General features: G+C 35.3%; 1 protein-coding gene across 1 annotated transcript; it reads right to left on the bottom strand.

Annotated features, from left to right (window-relative positions):
* Positions 1-1,278: 1,278 nt before the first annotated feature.
* Positions 1,279-20,782, bottom strand: LOC124363567. The gene is made up of 6 exons (XM_046818821.1): positions 20,675-20,782; positions 9,018-9,260; positions 8,766-8,891; positions 8,459-8,622; positions 4,529-4,803; positions 1,279-1,379 (listed from the first exon to the last, which is right to left on the bottom strand). The coding sequence occupies exons 1-6, from the start codon at positions 20,696-20,698 to the stop codon at positions 1,279-1,281; spliced, it is 933 nt and encodes a 310-aa protein (XP_046674777.1). The 5' UTR covers positions 20,699-20,782.
* Between the last annotated feature and the right edge of the window lie 5,124 nt (positions 20,783-25,906).

Here is a 25,906-nt window from a genome sequence, read left to right as displayed (position 1 = left end):
TCATGCCCATCTGGACACTACTCTTGAGACACCTTCTTTAATAAAACCAACATTACACAATTACGTCTCATTATAGCAACATTTCAAATCTTTAAAATAACTTATGTTAATGTACTAATTTATAAATATTTTATAACAGAGTATAACAATGTAAAAATAACAAATTTTAACATTGGATGTTTTATTAATAAATATATAAATTTATTAATTTGCGACACGTGTGTTTTAGAGCTTCTTATGCTTTGTACACCCCTAACACGCCAACATCGGATTGTGTTTCACTTGTATAAAAAGGTTTAGAGTATCCGAACTACTGTAAATTTGACGACTAACTCTAGCCAAGCCATTGAAAGGCAAAAAGCACATCTGGATGAGGTGAATAAAGAAATTCTTGCAATGATCGTGTAACAAGTACATTCTCTTGAGAAATTATCTTTGGTAGTGAGGAGAAGTGTAATTGATAGCCAAGAAGATGTTCAGTTTCCTACGAAAATATTTTATGGATATCAGCACTAAATTTTAACGTATTCAGAAGAAAACATTTTGGCTTCCAGAATATCTTGTTTGATGTGTTGCTGCAAGTTTTGAGTAAGTATCTCATGGGTTGTTATAGTTTCCTATTGCGAGTTGGTTGATAAATGAATTATTAGGGTTAGGAATGCATTAGCTCGTGACAGTGGAGATAAACTAATTTACTAAGTACGGTACCTGCGGTAGAAGTGGTGAGCCGAGCAGCAGGGTAGTTATCGAATCGAACTCAAGGAGGGTCCAGATGCCACTACTTCACAACCTGCGAGGGGTAAAGAAACTGATAAGCGGGTCATTTGAGCTAGGAAATCCTTTACATCAGGACTCTCCCTGAGTTTGATTAAGATTTATTTATAAAGAATACTTGTCTACTGAGACTAATCAGGAACACCATAAATTTGATATGGTCTGCTCTCAGTATTCCATATTCGTGGCCTTATCGTCAGTGAAAATTTTGCTCAACAGTGTTAACTAAAAGGAGAAGAGCAAGAGTGCCAGACAGTGATGAATAATGCGTAGCGCATGCGCATAATCAACTGTTCCCTCTGCACTCCACGCTAGAACACGTACCACGTTAGTGCGAAATAAACGTAGTGCTTAGCCTACTTAACTTTTTACCAAAACTTTTATCAAAGATATTTAACTCTTCATCAAAATCTTAACAAGCCACTATTTGTATAAGACATGCGAGGGGAATCTCGGTGATAGGGATAGGTAGGCATTTAAGCAACGGCGTTGGCTTGTTACTGACTACGACGTCGTGCCGTGGAGGGGTGCTGGTAGATGGTCGGTAGGAGAGGGGAGGGGGCGCTGCAGACACGAATACTCCCCTGCTCCGCGGTTCACGCCAGCTGGCTCCCTCAGTAACATTACACACAATAACTCTAAATAAGGCATCTAACAAAATTCCATAAAAGAGAAGGTTAAAGGGCTTTATTGTTTGCCATAGTTGTTACTGGATTGATCAAAACATTTTGAGGGGGTTCAGGCAACCCCCTCTTACGTGAATATTTTCCCGTAGTGGACAGAGAGTAAAGCCCCATTTTGTTTCTTAAAACGTTCTTGACCCGTTTCTTTTGTTGGGAAACGATCTTTCAGCAATACCTGTCAGTAATACTGAATTATTTAAATAATAATAATAATCGTTAACTAAATAAGTAATTGAAAAAAATTGAAATTGGGGGGGAGGGGGGTTGGACTCCTTGGTCCTTGCAAACTGTGGGAAAGACCAATTGTTTGACTTGAGGGACGCTGTAAATCCGATATCTACACTAATAAACACCGTCCATCCATCATGTAAGAAAACTTGGGTTGGAGTTATGTCTTATCATACAACGATACAACGGAGTATCATAGAACCCAACAAAACGTAACGAACATTTTAGCAACAAATCCAACAAAGTAACTTCATCACTTCTGTTATTATCTGACTTGATAAAATGTTATATGGTTATACTCAGTTATTTTACAAATTTGTTTTTCTGAGATTTTCTTGTTGCCACCTTGGTTACCCATAGACCAATCTCAAAAATGTGTATATTTTAATTTTGTCCTTTTGATCCCAAAATTGGACATACCTATCTATCAAGTTTCAAGTCTGTAGGATCTTTCCATTAAAAGTTATCTCAGGGACTTCAAATACAGACAGACAGACGGGTAAAGATACAACTAGATACGAAGCTCCGTCGCGTCGCGTCGTGTCCTTAATTGAAATAATCAGCTACATAAATATTTTTCGTTGCAAAAAATTTTATTTATAATTTTTAAACAACAAATATTCGCAATAAAATATAGGTTGAATTGCTTCACTATGATTATATATTATATAAGATAGTGATATTTTCCTTCTAAATGCTTATTGATTAAAATGAAAGCCAGTAAATAACGATAACCATCGGTATCTCTGTTCATATTCTAACAGAGCAATTTGTGAAAAATTTTGGAGAATTTGTAAACGTACGGTACCTATGTAAAATGTTAGTTACGAATAAATTTCCAATGTAGCGCTATGGTACTACTCTAAAATTTGTAAAAATATACGTAAAGGTACATTGTAAGCTACAGTTACTTGATTAAACAACACTTATTACAAAATAAATGTTTACGCTTTCGTTTCCACCATATTATAACCACGGGCAATTGGCCCAACACTGGATATATTTTATAATGTAGCCAGGATTATCTTACCCACATACAACGTTGTAAACAGACAGACAGGTGATATAAAGGGCACTTTGGTTTTATTAGGGACTATGGAGCAACAAAAGCACTTCTGAAAATGGTTTAAAAGTTTAGTGGAATGTTAACTGGAACATTTGGAAACAGTAAAAGGTAATTACACCTTTAACTTCAAGCTTGGATTCATTAAAGAGGGCAATTAAAACGTTATTACATTTAAACAGCATTTCCTGAAAGAAAGTAATCATTGAAGCATGATACAAAATACTTTACACGTAACAAGGATTAGGCAATTAATGTTTCACATTAAAAAAAAATTAAAAACTATGAGCTTTATTTTTGGTCAGTAGTACCGAAATAATTGTACATTCTTACAGGATTGATGTACTGTAAAATCGACCATCTGTGTGTTTTGCGTCATACAATTTCCCTTTTGTGGAAATTGTATCCGGTTGAAAATCATTGATGTACAATATGTAAATTGTACATTTTATTTATAATAATGTTTATTATGTGGTGGGGGGGGGGGGGGGTGGGGCTTAATGTTTAACGCTGTCTAATTACTTTTAGTTGAAAATAAGATTTGACTTACTTACATTCAATAAGATTTCCTATTAAATTGTTTTGCAATGAAATTGGAACATTGCAGATGAAATACTTTCAGGATCTTTAGTAACACCTGTTACGTATCTTGTGTGTGTAGAGTACGATATGGAATCACTCTATGGGGATGGCTCCTTTATTGGCAACCTCCAGAGGATATTTATTCTTCAAAAGCGAACAACAAAAGTTATGTCCCACCTCTCTCATTTTGTCAGCTGTAGATAAGCTTTTAAGGACCTAGAAATCCTTAACAGTTACCTCAATCTACATAATAGATGTCATTATTTATGCTTCAAAACAAAACTTGAGAAATGAGGAGGTGCACACTCATGAAACGAGAAGAACTCAGGCATATCACCTACCAGCTCATAGAACCACTCTCTACACCAAAAAGCCATTGTTTGCTGGAGCCAAGCTTTTTAAACCAAACTTCCTGAAGATTTTCAAAGTTGTAATGTGAAGTCACTGAAAAGACAACTACATTGACTGGCTGGTGAAGAAGTCCATCTACAGTTTGGAAGAATTCTATTGCATCCTCGACCTTTAATTTTTGTCATCTTGTTAAAATTTATTCTATAGTAATTTGTAACCAATTTATTATTTTCACTATTAATTTATCTTGTGACACATATTCTCATCTCAATGATCATGAATACAGATTTCTCTAATCTATTCTCTAAGTAATATCAATCATATCTTATTTATTGAAATCATAATTTTTGGATTTTAAAAGTTAAAAATTTACTAGGGCATAACATATAGTCCAATCGGGCTGAAATGTTTCATATGAAATACCCACAAGTTGGGTATTTTATAAAGAAACTTTGATGGATTGAGTAAAAGCAATGGAATATCTTCGTTAATACCATATTTCCAATTAATACAGATTAAAAATCAAAATTAAGTTTGCAATTCTCACAAATAGTATCACTCGGGTGGAGTTTTTCTGCTGAAACATCCACAGAAAGAAGTCTTTACACTATTATTAGTTGTTTAAATCATGTTATTGTAAAAAATCATTTGTTTTAAGTTCCCTTATGACATATAGAGATGTTCAACAAAGAAAATAAGGCCATTTCTTAACGTTTACTACTTTAGGTATAGACAGTTTTAAAATAGTCTCCCTTTTAACACAGTTTGTTTCTAATATTGAGGAATCAGTATGTTTTACCCTTCATGTAAAAAGAAAGTGGGGAAAAAAATAAAATGGGAAGAAGACAATAAAAATTTGTATTATACTTTGAACAAATGCCTGCGGAACTGATACCTACCTCAGCCACCTGTCTCCTGGCTGCCTCTGGCTCCCCTCCCCTAAAGGCATGTGCCTGTCTAAGGTAAGAGAAATCAGCATTCTCTATAGCTACAGCATCACTGTCGTCATCGTAGTCTGGCATAAACCTCAGTGTCGTCTGCTGTCTGGTCCGAGTTCTGCCGCTACAGCACACACTCTCTGCTGGGCTGTTGGGCTGGGACTGTGGCTCCACTATCTCGTCACTGTCAAATAAACATAAGTTTTAGTTGTCTTCAGGGCCAGCACTAGCCATTCTGTCGTCCTAGACAAAATATTCTTTTTCTCTGCACCCACCCCAACTGGATCATCACCTACCCCCCCCCCACCTCCCGCTTACAAACTTTACAACAAAAGCAGAATTTCTTCCTTGGTATATTAACATAATGAGACTTAATTAAAGATAGAACAGGAAATTTCTTCTTACTGTGTTGTATCCCAAAATATAAACCTATTAAATAAAAACAATAACTAATCTTATGCAATTCAGTAGAAAGAACTTTATTTCCAAAAGCTTTTAAGAGTTCAATTTAATCTGGAAACTTGGCTTTGGATAAGGCCCAAACATTTAAGTATGGGATACTTGCTAATCAAGCTACATTAGATGCAGTTAAATAAAAAACTACATAACAATGAAAAAAAATGTGAAAACTAGACTGATGAAAGGGGATCTACTGTTATGATTAAAGGTTTAGATGAAGATTAAATAATAATGATATAACAGCGACATGGTATGAGACGACCAACTAAACGCTTTAATAAGAATTAGATACATTTACTGAACTAAATGTCAAAGACTAACTTAGTGAATCATTTAAAGAATTCTCACTAATATACAAAAGATCTAATATAAAGGGTGGTCAGCTCAAGTCTAAACTTCTTTTGCTATTTTCCAATAAGGCAGTCAACTTTGAAATTTCTCATGAAACCCCTTTGAATTTTGTTTTATTGCCAGTTGTATACTTAATAAATAAAATCTCATAAATTTATTATTGAAAAACAAACAGATGCTGGGTTAATGGTACCATTGCCAATAACAAAGCAGGTTAGATAGAGTGAAAACGCAACAATAAACCAGCAGGCCATTACCTAGCAATATAATCATTTGTTACTGATCTACTGTACTGAGTAGCGTTCTGTACTTGCACACACACACACACACACACACACACACACACACACACACCACGACACACACACACACACACACACACAACACACACACACACACACACACACACACACACACACACACACACACACACACACACACACACACACACACACACACACCACACACACACACACACACACACACACACACACACACACACACACACACACACACACACACACACACACACACACACACACACACACACACACACACACACACACACACACACACACCACACACACACACACACACACGCACACACACGCACGCACGCACGCACGCACGCACGCACGCACACGCACGCACGCACGCACGCACGCACGCACGCACGCACGCACGCACGCACGCACGCACGCACGCACGCAACAGCACGCACACACGCCCGCACGCACGCACGCACGCACGCCACGCACGCACGCACGCACGCACGCACGCACGCACGCACGCACGCACGCACGCACGCACGCACGCACGCACGCACACACGCACGCACGCACGCACGCACGCACGCACGCACACACGCACGCACGCACGCACGCACCACGCACGCACGCACGCACGCACGCACGCACGCCACGCCACGCACGCACGCACGCACGCACGCACGCACGCACGCACGCACGCACTCACGCACGCACGCACGCACGCACGCACGCACGCACAGCACGCACGCACGCACGCACACGCAACGCACGCACGCACGCACGCACGCACGCACGCACGCACGCACGCACGCACGCACGCACGCACGCACGCACGCAGCACGCACGCCACGCACGCACGCACGCACGCACGCACGCACGCACGCACGCACACACACACGCACACACACACACACACACACACACCAGTTACATTAGTGATTCTTTAAAGTAATTTAATTAAATTTTTATCAAATAACATATTTGAGTATAGTAACTGCTCTTAAAACATTCTATTGAATAAATTACACTCAGAGTTAATTTTTACTGTTTGAAAATAGTAAAACATGCCTCTTTAATAATTGTTGGAAAGTTTCAAGGATAAAAAAGTCTTCAAATTGCATGTATAAACCCAAATCCATAAAACAAGTAAGTTTTAATAAGAAATTCAAAATTGGTGTACTACTAAAAAATTGATGACTACATTTTACCTATGTAATTATAATAAGCATAATAATTAGGTAAAGTGTGCTGAAAAATTATGACTCTCTGAGGTCCCAATGTTTGCTTTCTTGATTTGATCACCCTGCATAATTTAAATACATCTAGACAGTTCTTGAGAATAAATGAGTTTTATGTGACAATTTGTATGCTATATATTATTTTAAAAAAAAACAGACAGATTATACTTTAAAACACTTTTGAATGAGTAGACCAATTTCTTCAGGTGTACTGTTACACACTAATTTCAATAGAGCCCTGAAACTAAAATAGGCAGAATTTTTAACTTCAAGGATCGTAATAGTATGCGGAAACTTCAACTTTTAAATATAATTAGGGTTAAATATACTGTAGGTATAGTTTCATATTATGAGTTTTACCAACTATTAATATTTGAGATATGGAAATATGATTCAAATCAAGACATGAAACCTTCAAGGCCACATTCAACCATAGTATCGTCGCAACACCGTTCCCTCCCCCTGCAGAAAATGCTGACAGTTGGCACTGTCACTGTTGTCACTGCAACGTAGATGGTAGCTAAATAGGCCTCTTATTCCTTAGTGAAGTTAACATGTAAGTAATCCAGTGTTTACGTTGATATTACACTTCAAGTAATGTTTGATCTAGTTGAAGTCAAGTTTTAAAATGGCTCACAGGCCCATTTTATTTAACTTTTTGCTCAGTGAAATTACAGTAATCTATATAATTTCTTGTAATTTTTCCTCTTACTGCAGTCCTACCTGAAATTGCTGCTCTAGGCGACTGCCTAGTTAGCCGCACTACCTCTGGTTGTCTTTAAGTTACAAATATACCTTAGAAGAACTACTGTAAATTAAATTCTTCTCCTGAAGGTTTAGGCTACATTTAACTTAATTTCAAAATATGGCTCATTTACAAAAAAAGAGTTTCTGACATCATGAATATGTACATTACCTGGCTATTATTTTTCTCTATCTGCACTGGGTTTGTTTCAAATTGCTTGAAAAACAAAAGGTGGAGAAAAAAATATTAAGTTCCTTTATACAACTTAAGAATAAGCTAATTATTTCTGTAATATGTTAAGCAAACAAAGAATGTATACACATACTATTAAATTTTAACGTTTTTAAATTTAAAATCCAAAATATCCTTTCCAGCTCAGTCGGAAGAAAGAAGTATATATTTCACATGAGGACGTCATCTCTAAATATCAAACTGAAGATGCATTACTAGTCAGATGTTTAATTTCCACAAAACTGATGGGACAATAACCCTGAATGTTGGAATGTTAAAATAATCTCTAGAATTTAAAACATTTATAAAAATCCATAATCTTGAAAAACAATTATTGTAATAACTATATAAAGTTTATTGCAATAACGTGGACTTAATTAGTTACAATTAATCTGAAATTATTTTTGTAAAAATGTTTAGTTACTATGTTCAACTGGATACTTCTCTAAATTAGTCTATTCATGGAAATCAGCACATCAGGGGCATGGGTACAGTTTGTTACCTTTAAGTCCAGGTATTACTGAGTATAAAATATTTGATACTGACCCTGACCCAGAAGCAAAAGCTGCATTAAGAGCATCTTTGTACAGCTGGAAATGTCTATCTCTCTCCACTTGTACCTCAGGAGTGTACTGGGGAGGAGAGTAGAATGCTCGGGGCAGATTGTTCCCCATTGTATGGAACCCAGTTCCATCATCCCAGTAGTACATCTGTAATCATTTTACTAACTTAGCAACATTACATGATGTAATTATTTTAAAAGTTAATAACAGAAAACTATTTCAAATTTATGTACTTTACTTGTATATTTGTTTCATTTAAGAATATACTGTATGTATCGTTGAAAATTTACCTTGACTATCTTTCCGGTAGGGTCCTTGTAGCTGTAGGATCCTCTAACTGTGCCGTCATTGGAAAGAGCCTCGAATCGAGTTTCACTGGGTATTACATAGCCAAATACCACTCTGCCTAATCCATCCTGAGTCAGTACATAAACAGATATCAGTGCAAAGTCTGTCCTCAGATAACGTAGAGTGGTTGGAACTGAACATTCTGCAATGCTTGCACAATGCGCAAGTAATACTGATCGTTATTTAATACTGACCTTGGAATAGTACTGAACCACGTGTTGAGCAGCTTCAGGTTCAGCCTCTGGGTTGACCACATATTTGACCATGTTGTGAATCACAAGGTCCTGAGGATTTTGAGGAGGACTAGCAGGCGCAGTGCGTTGCTGTGGGGGCAGGGGTGCGAACACGGCTGGGCGGTGGAGATACCGGGGAGTTATGTAAGTGCTGTATAGGGGGTAGTTTGGGACTGGTAAACTACCTACTAGGCCTACACAGAGCTAGAAGGAATATTGAGAAATAATTAATATTAAGTATGAATAAAAACAATCACCATTTAAAACTATCAAATTTATTCTAACGAAAAAATATATTTACTTTAAGATTTATGTGTTTTGTATATAATTTTGAAAATTCCATCAAACTTGCTATCTAAAATATGTTTATATCTGAAATAATTTTAAATTACTTACTTTGTTAATAATTATAGACTTCAAGTTGTTATGCAAAAATATATCAAGCTTTTGACAGTTTGTAACTTCTTATACAAGTATAACAAATCAGTCAACACAGCAAAATCATTGTCTGTTTTAAGTGTAACAAATTCTGCTATGAACTGATAAAACCGGTATGAGTTTTGAACTGTCATTTATTTGGTAAAAAACATATTTCTAACTATCAATGGATCACTTATTTTAATGTACTCTTCCTATATATTTTTCAGATGTTTGCCTCTATTACTCTTTGTTATCTGAGTAGTGTTTTTTTTTAATTTTTTTTATTCTATCCAGATATTATTTGTTGACTAGATGCAATATTTAAATGTTACAATTTGACATTATAAACCATGCATTATTCTGTTCATAGGAGCTCAATGTGATGGTTTGCTGAATTTATCTCATTTCAGTAGTTCTGTATACAAAGTATTAATCTGGTCTTATCAGACCTAATTCAGAGTGGATCAGTTTATATTAATAATTAATTAAATTAAATTAAATTATAAGTCTGGAAGAACTAATTGGGCCAGGCTTCATCATTACACTATTAGTATATAATTTCTGTGTTTTCATATTTTGATACTGAATTACTGTAGAGTTTCATAACATTATAGTCACTAGAATTCCAATTTTACAAAAATAATTCTGGTATTTGATATTATATGCCAGAAAGGTATTTTGCAATTCTGCTGTAAAATTATTTTATCCTCTATCTGCATATTAAAACTTTAAATCTGTAGAAATAAACATTGTGGAATAAGCAATTTGTTTTGAATTTGCTTATTTAATTCACAAATTATCTTATTTTATTTTAAATTTTGAAAGTCACAAATTAATTAAAAATAAATATGCAATAACAATTTTTAATAGTCTAACTAGTCACTAAATATATTAATCCTGGAAAACTATTTCATACCACCCCAATAATTAAAAATTATAAAAAAAATATTAAATATTATGTGCAGGGCCTGTTATCATGCTAATACACTAACCATCCACTAAAGGAAGATAATCTAATAATAACAATTCTGGCAAAAAACTTCTTCCCTACCATATTTTCTGTTTGCCGTCTAATCAACAGTCCAAATTCCAAATTAATGTAATTCTTGCAGTTTTCATCATATCTTGTTTTTTATTCTTATGAGCAAGCTTGAATTGTAAGGAGGTCTGTTAGTGTCTGAAATCAGTAAGCTGTACAGTAAGTGGACTAAAATGGATATTGACCACATTTGCTGTGGAACGCAGAGCAAGAATTTTGGTTCAACAGAGGCGCTTGCAAGGCGAGTAGAATATTTGGAGTACACCATTCAATGGTTGGGAGAGCTATAGGAAGATTTCTAGAAACTGAACATGACCACATAAGGCCAGTTCAGGGCAGACCAAGACTCACAGACAGAACAGATTATCTATTTATTATCATCAATCGTCTTCACAGGAGAACGAGTACCGGTACTCAGCGGCAGGGCCTGATCAGGCAACACAGGTAACATTCACATTTCAAGTCGTACAGTATGCAGACGTCTTAGAGAAGGTGAATCGTGGAGCAGATGACATGGCACAGGTCTTCTCCTCACCAGTCACCATTGAGTGGACAGATAGATTTGCTAAAAACCATGACTCAGATGAGACCAAATTTAGTCTAGCTTCCCCAAATGGATGTCAGCGTGTCTGGAGAAGATAGAGTGAAAAATTTTCCCAAGCCTGCTTCTCCCATAGGATATCTTTAAGTGGGGATTCAGTTATGTTTTGAGGTGGTATTAGTTTTACCGCACGCACAGAATTCGTAGCACTTTTAGAGCATCTGTAAATGCACAAAGTTAAGTGGAAATCACTAGAAGAACAAGTAGTTCCATTTGCTATTTGATGGTTCTCACTTCAAACTGATGTTTGACAATACTTGTATGTTTAATGCTGCAGCAGTCCGAGACTACCTTATGGAGTTTGCTATAGACACAACTGAATGGCCCACGAAAAGTCTGGATCTCAATCCTATAAAACACGTGTGGGTAACACAGTGATTAAAGAATGGGTGGTACAAGATTATATTCAGTATGTTATTATTGGAATGAGTTAGATGTCCCCAAGAAGTAATAAGCACAAATGGTAGAAACACAAGATACTGATAAAAAATATTGAATCAGTAAACCATATTATCAAATAATTTGTAGTGCGCCTTAAAAATAATTTATCTTCATTACCTTATTTTTTGTAATGATATTTTTTCAAATATTTTAAATAAATTGCTTTTGTAATTGTTTTGTTAAACTATATGGATAAAAGGTAAATTGAATCTAATGGCTTTAGAATACCCAGTTTTATTTTCTACAAAATCACAGAGAAAAATTCATATTAACATTACCTAATAAATATATAATAATATTAAAACATTATTAGTGATGTGAAACATTACTTCAGGAGTAAAAATGTAAACATCACCAAGTATATATCACGTTATTCAAGCTATTTATCATTCAACAATACTGTGGGAATTCCAGGATTGAGCAATTCACTTGTAGACCCAATCAGAAGAGACACAGTTGTTATGACCAGGAATGATCACTTAGCTTTGAAACTGCCAAGCATCGAACCAGAGATGGTTAAGTCATAGAGCACATAGTTCATCGTCATATACTTCTATGAAACAATTTTTAATCACATGGTTTGGCCACCACCTCCATCAGACTTTACTTGGGCGAGTTATAAAAGCTGCTTACAAAAGTACCGGTAATGAATCTAAATTAAAATATGAAAACTAACTGTCTCCTACATTATTTATCTAGTCAAGTATACAAAAAAGCATTGAGATCTTACTGAAAGCGACTGCCTCTGTATAGAAAAGGCCATTATTAAAAGGGCACTTAGATTAGCTTCCGACCACGCAATTGTGATTCGCAATTATAACTCTTGGTTTATAATTTATATTTCATATAGTTTTTTACAAAAAGAACCTACTATGTGAATACAATATCCAAACCTCATAGCTTCCAAACAAATAACTAACTTCCAATTACCTAGATTAAAATACAGTAGTACTACTACTTACAGAATAATATATCTGTAAGTATTCATAGTCGTGGGTGTATAGATTGCTTCAAGCTGAATAATCTCAGGAAATCCACATTCAATGACAGATCAGACCATCCAAATAATAGAAGTCTCACAAAGTTTAGTAGTTAGCAACCAGTCCAAAAAATTCCATAATGTTGACCTACGGTCCTTTTAATGTGATGGTTCACAACTTAGTCGTGGATACTTTCCTAGTCGTCAGATCGGATGAAGGTGTTAACAATTGTTTTCTTTTTCGTACTCTTTGCATCGTCATCAAGGACGTATATAGTTTTATATTCACAAACATTTCATTATTAAAACCGTCTTAGTTGGAAACCTACAAAAAAAGAAAAAACTTAGTCTTATTTGAACTTTGAACACTCATTCTTGAGCATCCGGCATTAAATCATTCGCTGTGGCGAAAAATTTTTTGCCCATAATAGTTTGTTCTCGGAAACCAATAAATCTAGCAGCCGCGCCGCGCGCCGCGGTGGCTACAAAGCCTGATCGGACAGGTTATCAATTATGCCGTGATAAGAGCGCGCAGCCGCAGCAGCGAGACGCCACCATCACCAGCTGACGACCTCTCAAGGCCAGGTGGAGGGCGGAGCGCGCCAAATGTCAGAAGTGGTTGAACTTATAGCTCCAGTTGAAACTTGTTCTGCTAACTAAGGAGGACACCCCTTGACTGCTCAGGCTTAATTGTATTGAGACTTGTAGCCTCGCTATATAAATATTTCCATATGTACATTCCAACATGATGAAGTCTTTTATGTGTTTAGTTAGACAATCCTGGATTAAACGATAAGCCGATAACAATGTACAGTTTTTGCAAATCGGCACTTCAATGAATACACTTATCTGTTAAAAACTACAAAATTTAGAAATTAAATTAATGTAATACAATAATATATTAAACAACTTTAAGCATTATTGTTTGTTTCAACAACTAACTGACACAATATTAGTTTATTTTTAAATCTTCATTTTACTTTCTCATTAGTTCTGGAATTATAGCTCATTTAAACAACAATACAGTAAGTGCAATACACTCATTATCAAACCAAGTTATCAACTTACGTTTTTTACTACCTATATCAAAATTTAAGCCCTTATTATAAATTGACTCGCGGCAGTATACACACGTTTTTAAAACAAAATAGTAGACTATACGGTTGAGACAAATCATCATATTCAGAAGAAATCATTATAGAAATTATTGTCAGTTCCTTGAAAAATCAGAAAATGATTAAATGGTCTTATCTTTTATTTTCACTGCAATGATTGTAAAGGTACAATTTGAATGTAATGGCTTCCTTGAAGGTAAGAACACTTTCGTCTTTTTAAAAAACAAATTACCGAGATTTAGAACTAAAACTACGGTGCGATAAACTTTTCTGCTTATTGCTTTGCACTTCAGTTTGATACTTATTGTCTAAGAGAGTACAAACACAGGTAAGCCATTATCTCAACCACTTAAGCTGGCAGTGAAAGGTTTTTGATTCATTTTAGTGCTCGCAGAAAATGCGAAATATAAATCAATACAATTACGTATTTAGTCACTGCCGTAGAGTTGACAGCAATAGAAACAAGGAATAATGGACTTTATTCTAAAGAATAAAACTCGAACAAATTCTTGATTGGACTCAATTAGAAGTAGAAATAATTCTTCCTGAAGGCAAACAACACAAAGGGCCCGCGATGAGATAACGGAGGCAGATGAATGAGTAAATAAGATGATCCGAGCTGAAAGGTAGTAACAGAGCTGACTAGATGTAACGCGAGAGAGACGCTGTGGTAATTACTGATACAGGGGACAGAGGATAGCACAAAGAGTTATTGTTGGACTAGCCGCAGGGCAAGATCAGAGCACCGTTAGTCCCTATGTTCATACAAGCGATCCCTTTTCACGTTCTTCCTTTGGAATAAATGAATGTACATTTTTTGAGTGTAGGTCAATCCGAAGTTTTAATAACTTCGTTCGTTTCCTATTTGTATAATTTAACAATTGTATAAAATGTTTTGCAACTGAGTTCGTCTATGCTAAAAGAATATAGCATAAACTTATTGAAAGGTTCAAAATTTTTGTGGAAAATCATCTTCTTCATTAATCAAATACATCTCCTACACTGAAGTATGAGTACACCCATCAAAGAAGACCTCATTTTTCAATTATTGGCACAGTTCGGGTTTTAAAATTGGGCAAAATATATGAAAGTGAATTACTGTAATAAGAAGATGTAAACCATAAACTATTTTAGTAATCACATACAGTAAATATCAATATAACTGTAAATACATTGCGGCTACATATTTCGAAAGAAAAAGTAATGCCGGTGGAAATGAGTAGTGTTGAATATTCGAAACTACCCGGAAACGTCTGCACCTTTAAAATGGAACTTATTTAGTAAAATGGAATCACAAAAATCAAAGATGTGATTAATTAAATATCCCCTAGTAGAAAATAATGTTAAAGGCCAGCAAAACCACTCCATGTACTAGAAAATATAAGAATTGAGCAGAGCACGCTCAAGCACACTAATCAGTGCTGATTAGAGTCCATGATTTGTGCAGGGGGTTGAGAAGGGAGCTACTTTGACCAACAAACTGTATTAATCTAAAGAGAATAAACAAGCGTGTCTTTAGGCGCGCACAATAAAGCTACGAAATCTCTATCTTCCAGTATCATGTTGTCCATGGTTCAACTCGTATCACAGAATCGCATGTGTTCAGTCTGAGGAAGATTGCCAACACGCGATACGATCTGGATCTGTAGCCTCAGGGCACCGCGATCTTCTCTTCACTGTTATTATGTCGAGATTACTGTGATAATGAGGAACTAACTCATTTTACATTTTAGTGCGAGGCCACTCCCACACGCAACTTTATACAGCATTGCTCATTGTTAGAACCGAAGAAACGTTACACTTGCGTGCCTACATTTTACTGTTATCTGTGAAAATGTATCTGATGTCTCCATAATTTAACTAAATAAAACAATTGAAGTATTGCAAATTGAATGGGAGGCAGTTTACAGAACTGGCGTTTTAATGTTGCTTCAGTATGTAGCCATTAACAGAGTTAATCATGTGTTTTAATAGTTAGTCCATCATAAAACGCTTATTTCTTCATTCTTTCTAACCCGTTTAAAACACATAAAGGGTTAATTTTTAAGTCTGGAGGCAACACACAATTTAAGTGAGTTGGAGGAGAAAATCCAAATACATAATGTATTTATAAGACTATACATTTACTTTTAAGCATGGCTTAGTGTGCCCACATGCCCAAAAGTAGATAATTATGAGGGTAACTAAAAATTTGTAATTGCATGGGACATTGTTTATTGGGTGGCATTGAATCTATGATTGTTTAAATGTCCATGTTTCTACTAAATTTAATTACAATATTTGTCTTTCACTTTAATTTGCAATAATTATACCTATGTAGATAACAAATTTAAAAAATTGAACTCTCAAGAATACAGAATTAAAAATGTAATAGTTTGCCGAAACATTTTGAAATACACAAATACCTAACTTAATGTTTCATTTGATAAATTAAGAAGTGATTTGAACTTAAAATAGATAGAAAATAAAACATTGAAAATATTAAAGGGTTTTACTTAAATTTATATATTCCAGCGTGGATTCCGTGCCGTTATTATTTATGATTGCCTTAACCCTTTACCACGTTATATTCTATAACAAGTCCTACTCTTTTATGTGCTTTTGAAGGAACGTAGGTTTGAAAGAGGCTCTGAGGTAAAATGTAAAATATCTCTAAAGAAGTGTGTTTGAGCTATTAGTATTATATTAATTAGCACTACTGAATAGGATCTTCAAAATATGATGTAATAAAATGAGATGGAGTCCGTAGTATCCATTTATTACACTTAGTTACAGTCTTGTGCTCTTTCTTGCCTATTCCGGTGCGTGCCCCAGTACTAAAGTAATATTACATGGACTTCAGTTATCCCCATTTCAACTGAATGTTTCGTTCGTCGAGTACCACTGCCGATTAGCTCGCACACCAGAGTCACCGATGTTATCAATGTCGATAATCAAGATTACAGAAACTAGATTATAAAAACAAATTGATGTGAATTGATTAACCTTATTACTAGTAGCAATCACTTGTAATTTCCAAGGACCACTCATTTGATCCCTATCATTATATTATTTTCGGCTGCATATGACAGTTTTTAAAGTGAGGGTCCTTAAGTGTTCCAAAATCGCAATGAACCGTGGAAAACACTAACTTTATAGATTATACGAATGGTAAGCAGATTCAAACTAGGTATGACAATACCTATACGCCTCTGGGAACGGCACTCAAGTTGGAGCATTCATACTAGGAATTATCCATCTTCCATCTGCGAGTTTTCGATATTTTGATTTCTCTTTGGAAGCCTTCACCGAAATCTGATAGGAGAACCCAAGAATGTCTTCTGGTCGATCCCCCAAGCTTTTGTAAACCCACGGGCGGTGACGAGAGATGTGTCAAACTTCAGCCCAGACTGTCAGGCCTCGCTGCATTGCGTCGTGGGAACTTGGCTTTACATGCACGGCGCCCTACGGTACATGGCAACCAGCCCGCTACTGGGACAACACCAGTATAAATACCAATCTTGTCGTGTCCTTTGTTAGGAGGAAGTAGGTATGGTCAAAAACCAGAGCTTGGAAACTCACTTTATTAAAATTTTAACCAAATTCTGAATGGAAGGTTATTTTCCGTGAGAATTACTAAGTCATATTTGATTGAAATATTGAGTTTATGTTCCATTTTGCAAAGTTTTAAAGTCATTACTACTAGATGATCCTTTTAAAAGTAATCAACAATAATAAAAATTTCCACATACTGTGTAGAATGCCAAGTCCTAGATGAGTGCCATATTTAGAATTAACATTAAAACAATTCAGCCACTGAGCGAATAAAAAATGCGAAAAAAGGATTCCGCGTTATTTATTAATATGAGTTTATTTCAACAACTAGCAATAAGGGATATTTGAATGTGTTCATTTTAGAGTCAGCGACAACAGATGTTGAGTCCTTCTTTATTTATGCCCGATTGTTTTAAGTGTGAAATTAAGGATCCGACCGAGCTTCCTTAATATCGTGTCATTTTCTGTCCGTCCGTGCAATAATTCCTGATAGATAGGTCCCAGGACTTTATAATTAGAGTCCTTTTAGTCTAAGGAATAATTCTTGTGCTTTTGGGAGTAAAAAGGTCGTAATTACAGGTAAACCTAACATTCTAACACGTTTACATTGGTCTTACGAGTAACCATAAAATTGCAGAATAAATGTCTTTAAACAAACAACCATATTACGTTATAATATTATAGTAACACATGTGATGAAGTTACTGTATTAGATTGACTAATAAGACTTTATAACGTTCTGTTGGTTCCTTCGATACTCCTTGTATGGGGCTATTATAAGCGTGGATGTAAATAAGTATATTTTTCTAGGACAATAAAAGAGAAGAAGACCGGTTTACACACCCTTGTTACACCGTGGAAGCCGAATAGTGAAAGTTTTAGAGACTGGTTTGGGATTCAGTCCAAATGTGTATCCGAGAAACTAGGACAAGTTTTAGACGACTGAAACGACTAAAACCTCGTTTAAGAGAAGGATGTTATTTTCTGATCATTAAAAAAAAGCTTATACTGAATCCGAGACCACTTTAGCACTCTGGTCCATACTATCAGGTGCGTGCTTTATAATAACACGTATAATGGACTCCCTCAATCTTCTAGACGTGGTATTCTCAGACTCGGCCAGAAGATATTGCCCGGTTTTATTAATTATTCGCCAATTTAAAGGAGCGGAAGATTGGACTGATTGGAGAACAAAAAGGTGGCAAGGGCAGGTTGAGGTTTAAGAGGTTGAAGACCTGCGAACCAGTTCTGACAATGTGCCATGGATTGTTTTGTTTTTCGAGATCGAATGTCTGATGTCAGCTCTTCTCTTTCGGTGGAATCCCCGCCCATTGCCGTCTGTTGGCTGACATCACCGGTAGGGTTCGCGACACAGGCCGCCCTGAGGGCCGCTCCCCGCCGCGCAGTCCGTGGGCTGCTTGGTCCATATTTACTCCCACTAATACCGGTCTGTCAAGTGACATATCCTTCCCTCATGTTCAGAAATTGATGTACTTTACTTACCAACTCCCTCATGCAGATAATAAACTATAATAAAAACGAAAATTAAATAGTTTTTATTTTTAATGTAACTTTACTAGATGCCATTTAAAAGTAGAGCTTGTTAAAACACGAGAGGAAATATTTTTGTACATGGTTAAAAATGTGAGAATAAAAAAAATCTAATAACACTATGGTCTGTTTCGCCTAGTTTAGCGGCTATAAGTGTTTGTATTTTTATTGTTTTAATCGTTACAATCGTTTTAAAAAGTTACAGCGTTACAATTTTATATGATTTTATTTTTTTATTATGATGTAAAATGTATGATAAAAGGAAAATTTCTATCATTAATAGTTTAAAAAATTTATGGTCTTTTAAAATGTAACGTAAAATCCCATTAAAAACAGCGAGAACACAAATATTTTTCGCTATACCAGATATAGATTGCACAAGAGTTGTAAATAAGCATTTTATAAAGGTTAATTAATAACAACCCATTACTACCTCTTATTTTCAAACGTATCTTTTATGGGCATTGAAAAACTTTTCCTCTTCTCGTCGGTTCCATGAAATTTTGTTTTAAAAATTGTAAAAGATAGTAATTTTGAAAACTATTAAATGATAGATTTTTTCTACTTAACAGAAAGTAACATCTTAATAAGACATACAAATGTAAAATTAAAATGCTGTAATTTAAACAGTTTTTTAGCTATGTTTCTTTGGTTGAACACAGACAGACAGGTGTTACAAGAAAATAAATAAACTATAGTGTTTATATGAAATGTTTAATTATTTTTACATAGTTGCCCAAAATTTTTTGTCCTTACAACTTCTGAACATCTTAGTATAAACAAATTGGAGTTAAGATGGTTAGGGAATAAATGACGGTTTAAAACTATTGTCAATAAACTTTTGAGAATATACTCTTTTGGTATTACTATGTGAAAGTAAAAACAGCTTTCAAGGTGGTAGGAAGGCGCCGCGATCTTTCAAAAATGAGTGGTGTCATAAAAATAACACACATTATGTATGTATGTATATATATATATATATATATATATATATATATATATATATATATATGTATATACAGTATATATATATATATAAATATATATATATATATATATAGTATATATATATATATTCACTTCGAGTGTATAAAAGCAGAATTGCAGCTCTGTTATATCAATTATTAAACTTCTTGATACAAAGTTCCTTTAAATATTTCGGCTTTTTGCCGTTTTTTAAAACGGCAAAAAGCCGAAATATTAAAGGAACTTTGTATCAAGAAGTTTAATAATTGATATATACAGTATATATATATGTATATACAGTATATATATATATATATATATATATACAGTATATATATATATATATATATAATATATATATATATATATATATGCATATTACTAGGAATATTATAATTGGACTTGTTATAATCCCCTATTATTTCAAAGTAGTACGAACAACACATTTAAAGTTTTCGAAATGTTATGAATCTGTGAAATTTTGATTACGTTTACTTGAAGAGCTAGTTCATTTTAACTTGATTAGAACGTTAAAACACAAAACAGAATTTATTTTTGATGTAGGCACAATTTGATATCATTTTGTTAAATATTCACCAATCCTAGTCGAGTTAAATGTTACACTTACCCTAAGCTTTAACTAATTGTTAATAAAAATACGCTCATAGTTGTATTTTTATAAATGTTTTTTTTATTTAACACTATACAGAAAATGTGCAAAACTATTAGCAGGAAAAGAATATTAAAACCCAATTTATAGGGAGCAACAACTACCCTATTTGGTAAACATAAAATTTAAGTAAACGCATTAGTTCATGTAAAGTTACATGAATAGTCTAAGTAATGTGCCATTAATTTATAATATAATTCTGTTGTACTGTGAAACTTTAGAAATTAAGTCGTAAATTAAAAGAAATAATGCTTTTATTAAATAACTATACGAATTCATAAATTTGCAGCCTAATTACTTACGACGGCCAGGATGAGGAAATCCATGATGCTGCACGGGAAGGAAGCGGCTGCGGAATGACTAGAGACTCACAAACAATCGACCTGCGGACCAATCCCAGAGCAGTATCTGGGCTGCCGACCAATGAGGAACCTCCTCTGCACCTCTAATTACTTTATATTCTTCTTATGTGCATCCCCATACATCAGAAGATTCCCATTATCCAAATACGTCGATAATGATAATTTATTGTGCTCGTTAATTAACAGTGCTGTTGATTTATTTGATATTATTCAAGTTCAATTACGTGTCAGTCCTTACAAAGTATGTCAATATTAATCTAGTGAATTAAAAAATAGGTAAAAAGGTACATTTGCATATGAAAACAATTTCCTAGTAAATGTATCTAAAACGTTAGCTAATTTCAAATTCATGGAACAAACAATCTAGAATTAATTATTTTATTTACTAACCATTACTAGTAATCACCAACAGTTCCAATATTTAAAATATAATAAGGCTGACATGAAATATAGCTTACAATAGAGATGTTATTTCCAACTTTTCACCATTGCTGTCCGCTGAAAAGTTTAATTGTAACTAAAGCATATTGTACAAAAAATATAATCTTGGTACAGCCAAATACCTAGAGATGTAACATTCTTGTACTGATGTATCCAAACAGCATGACGGCCGTCATGTATGTGATTTACATGCAACGTAATTAATATGAGTAAATAGTCTCTATTTTAGACAAGATACTGCAGTTAAAAATCATTTTCTTACGGCTTGTTTTGTCCACATTCTGACTTTTTTCATCAATGTAGCTCATCAATTAGGATTAGGCTATATTACTATAAAACCTTTTCTGAATGTTGTTATTATTTTAACTGAAGGGCCTGCCGTCTTTTGTAAAGGTTCTGACCAGAAATGGTTTCTTAGAACCATTTTTATTTTTGTATATAAACATTTTGGGTTTTTACGAAGAAAATGATGCCGGAGACAATGGTCTAGAAGGGTGTAAACTATACCCAGGTTATTATTAGTAATATGTACCGTATAATAAAACGATCACTGACTGACAAATATGGTAATGGTAAGTGAATTATTAAAACAAAATTTGTAATTATAAATTAAAAAAATTCAAATGAAGATACAATTATTTTTCCAGGTTTAATTCTCCTTACAGTACCATTTCTTTATAGAAGGGTTCAAACAGAAAAATGTATTTTGCAATAAACAATAAACACTGCTAAAGAAGCGATGCTTTTTAAAATTTAAAGATGATAGGTTGGGATAAATAAGAATAATTGCTTTAATAATTATCGAGAGTTGGACGGGTTTATAGCGGTTATAAGGAAATTTTAAAAATTTATTGTACTTGACATGGCCTCTTTTCTTATTACTGGAGGTATTATGTGGGGGGGGGGGGGGGTGGGGGGGGGGGGGGGTGGGGGGGGGGGGGGGTGGGGGGGGGGGGGGGTGGGGGGGGGGGGGGGTGGGGGGGGGGGGGGGTGGGATAGAAAGTTTTTTTTTCTCTTACGTTATTTTCATACGAGAAGTTGCGTAAATTAATATGGCATAATTAAGAGTAGGTTACTATTACGTACTATTTAGAATAAAAAGGTTGTTTGACATAATCCATTTAATAATTTCTCAAAGTATTAGTTAATTCAAAACACCAAATACCTTAATTGATAATATTTGAAAATATTATACGCCAGACCGCATGACGTGCAACAGGCTTCGGTAAAGTTGCATTAAAATTTTAAGTCAATATCTCATTTTGTTCTCGAAATCTAGATGTCATGCCTACAGACAGCCATATGTCGGTTTACATGCAAATGAGAAAAGAAAGCCACTGAGTGGCTCAGCCAAATCCCATGGCTATAACTACACCATCTCATCTTCTTGTTGACAATCACCATCATAGAACTTATTCTTGGCTATGTACGAGGTCCAATCAAAAAGTATCCTACCTTTTGGTGCAACGTAAAAACTGAAGTTACTTGAAAAAAGCCGGCGTTAATTTTCTTCAAAATAAGCACCCTGAGAAGCAACACAACGATTCCAGCGACGTTTCCACTTCTGGAAGCAGTCTTGAAAATCACTTTTCGGCATCGCCATTAGATCAGCCGTCGTTTTTTTCATAATTGCTTCTCGACTTTCAAATCTGGTTGCCTTTCAATGGTTTTTTGACGTGGGGGAAGAGCCAAAAATCGCATTGGAGCCATATCTGGAGAGTACGGAGGCTGAGGAACTTGCGGAGTGCCGTGTTTCGCCAAAAAAGTTTGAATGAGCTGGGTAGAATGAGCTGGCGCATTGTCGTGGTGTAGCCGCCAATTTTGAGGACGCCCACAAGTCAGGTCTTTTGCGGCGAATCGCATCTCGCAGACGACGTTGGACACTTAAATAGTACTGTGCATTCACAGTTTGACCCTCAGGGGCATATTCCATGGTGCACAACTCCACGGTGGTCGAAAAAACCAGTAAGCATCACTTTGACATTGCTTCGAACTTGCCTTGCTTTTTTTGGCCGAGGATCCTGGAGAGACTGCCATTGTGATGACTGAAATTTGGTCTCAGGGTCATATCCATAGACCCAACCTTTCGTCTCCAGTTATTATCGATGTCAAAAAGTCCGCATCATCCTCACAACATTGCAGCATGTCCTCGGCAACATCCAATCGCCGTTGCTTCTGCTCGTCTGTCAGCAATTTTGGCACAAATTTTGCGGTTACCTCCCGGCGCAATCCCAAGTCATCCGTTAAAATTGCTTCAGCTGATCCGAAACTGACATCTAACTCAGTACTTACTTCCTCCACAGTCATTCGACGATTTTCACAGATCAAAACTTTTGCTTTCTCGATGATTTCCGGAGTTCGACTTGTTTTTGGTCGGCCCGAACGCGCGTCACTTTCTGCCGAGGTTCGACCACTTTTAAAAACGGTTATACCACTCATTAATCTGCGTAACACTCATTGCCTTCATTTTCGAATGCTAGCTGAATTTTCCGAATGGTCTCACTTTGTTTTTCTCCGAGTTTTCACGCAAAATTTCATGCAATAACGTTGTTCCACTTTTTTCCGTCATCTTCACAGTTAGAGAAAAACCGATAACGCGCACTTGGACTTATCAGTACATACTGACCCGTCTCCGGCGAACCAGTCGGGGGATCAAGATAAGACTTTGTACCTTTCCTTATCATAGTAGGAACTATTGTCGCAACAAATCTTATCTCATTATTGGCAGCAGAAGCCGCGATACACGACGAGGTCGGATACTTTTTGATTGGACCTCGTAGATGTGGAGCTTTGTGCAAAACGTCTATACGTAACTCAGTTCCTTCTTGAAGCGAAGCCTGTCATTCAAAGGGCTGGAAAAATTTAATTTCTATGTCTACCCGCACGACAGCGGCGCTAACAGTCATCTAAGAAAATATTGACTGTCCTTGCCACGTATTCAATTATGAAATATAATATAATGCCTCCCTCTACAATATATTGTTATTGTCTCTAATATTTTGTTATTTCATTCTTTTTCTTTTATACATTGTAATTTTAAAATATCATAAACTGCAAAATATATGTTCTTGTGTAAGGAGGAATTAATGGTATATTCACTAAACATTCTTATTGACGAGTGAAACCAAAGAAACAAATCACAAAAAACTATTGGGTTAATTTGGTACTGTCTTAAGTAAATTAGAGTTTAACTTTATATAAAATACTTTTTACAATACTATCGGCTGAAGGCATCATTTAATGAGTTTCTGGTGTAACAAGTGAGTAACGCATGAAACTTTATTTGTCCTAATCTCGTTAATTAACGTACAGGCCCGAGACGGTATACAGCTCATATGTCTATTCTCAATAATTTAAGGCACTTAACTTATACTCTTGATTATGGATCCTTCTCCATAATCAAGGTTAATACACAAGTGCTACACAAACTGTAAGGTTCGCGTGGTTCAGCTGTCAAACGACGGACTGTTACTGCTTACTTTCACCGATACCCAAACAATGATTTTTGTGATGTTTTGCTGCTGTTTTAACTAATGGGTATAATAGTTTTCTTCTTTTGATTTTGTCATAATTGTTTTTTTTTTTTTTAATTTTAATTATTGACTACCCTTATTTATTATTTCAATTATTGAATTTTCCATTGCAATATAGAAGTATACATCACCAAACCATTTATAAATTGTTTAAAACTGAAAAAAGTATAGAAAGTTGATAATTAGTTTTAAAACTGGAGTCTTTCCTGTTACACGAACACGTTGAACCGTAATTTGTAAAACGTACTACTGTGGAATCACGTTTTGTCCAGATTTTTATTAATTAATAACCAGAACTATTCAGATGGCACAGTACTGAACATGACGTTAATTAGTTCAGTGCCTATCAATACAGTACGAGCTTGTAAATCGCTTCTCACGCTCGACGCTTTTAGAGAAGTGACCTACTGCCAGAGCACGTCAACTGTTACGTCAGAACCAGAGTCGCTGAGCTGACAAGTGCCACCACGTCATTAGCGTTGAAACTGGCAAATCATCCTAACACGGTATAGCTTCCTGCTGGCCTGCGCCCTTGATTATGAATCCTCAGAAGGGGTCCACAATCAAGGCCTGCGCCTGCAGAAACCGTGAAGCCGTTCACCGCACATTGGTGTCCAAACAGAAGCCGAGCGTGGTTTATTCGCACTGGATTAGCTCTACAGAAAAAATTAGCTTGTCTTAGCTTGTAAATTGTTATTAGTTGATATTATTTATTTAACTTGTATACCGTACTTTTTTATTGCAATTTTAATTATTTTAGTTGCTGTTTTAATGTTATATATCATATTTTAATACTGTGTTTTTATGATATGTTACCTATATAATTAATAATTTAGTAAAGTTATCGTGTAATTAATCTATTTAAACCTAGAGAAAAAAAACTGCCTATTACTAGGTCAAATGAGACTATGCATTTGCTAGATAGACTGTTTTACTGAGATAACGATGTAATAGAAGTGGCTTCTCTATTCTATATCGAGAATTGCGGGCAGTTTCAATTTGGAGAAAAAGCTATTGAAAATCTAGTTCCTCATGCCACCAAGATCTTGCCTGAACAGTAAGTGTAAAATGTTGGAGGAACTGACAAGAGAAGATGAGTCATAATATTATATCGGAGCTTCATGTGAAAATTGAAGCTATAAATCTTGAGAGACTATGTTTTCCTCACAACTTTATAAGTGTTGGAGGCTGAACTAAA

Source organism: Homalodisca vitripennis, chromosome 5 (assembly GCF_021130785.1).
Source record: "Homalodisca vitripennis isolate AUS2020 chromosome 5, UT_GWSS_2.1, whole genome shotgun sequence".
In the NCBI taxonomy this organism is placed as follows: domain Eukaryota; kingdom Metazoa; phylum Arthropoda; class Insecta; order Hemiptera; family Cicadellidae; genus Homalodisca; species Homalodisca vitripennis.
Note: the sequence above shows the minus strand (reverse complement) of the source record. Positions and strands in the feature narration are given on the sequence as shown.

Bases quoted from the DNA above. Each gene is read 5' to 3' on its own strand.
- LOC124363567 (XM_046818821.1), bottom strand. From the start codon at position 20,698: ATGGATTTCCTCATCCTGGCCGTC. The intron at 8,623-8,765 runs GTAAATTTTCAA...AAATGATTACAG, and splicing joins CTACCGGAAAGATAGTCAAG to ATGTACTACTGGGATGATGG. The intron at 1,380-4,528 runs GTCTTCTTCCCA...TGAGGGAGCCAG, and splicing joins GTATAATACAAATTTTTATT to CTGGCGTGAACCGCGGAGCA.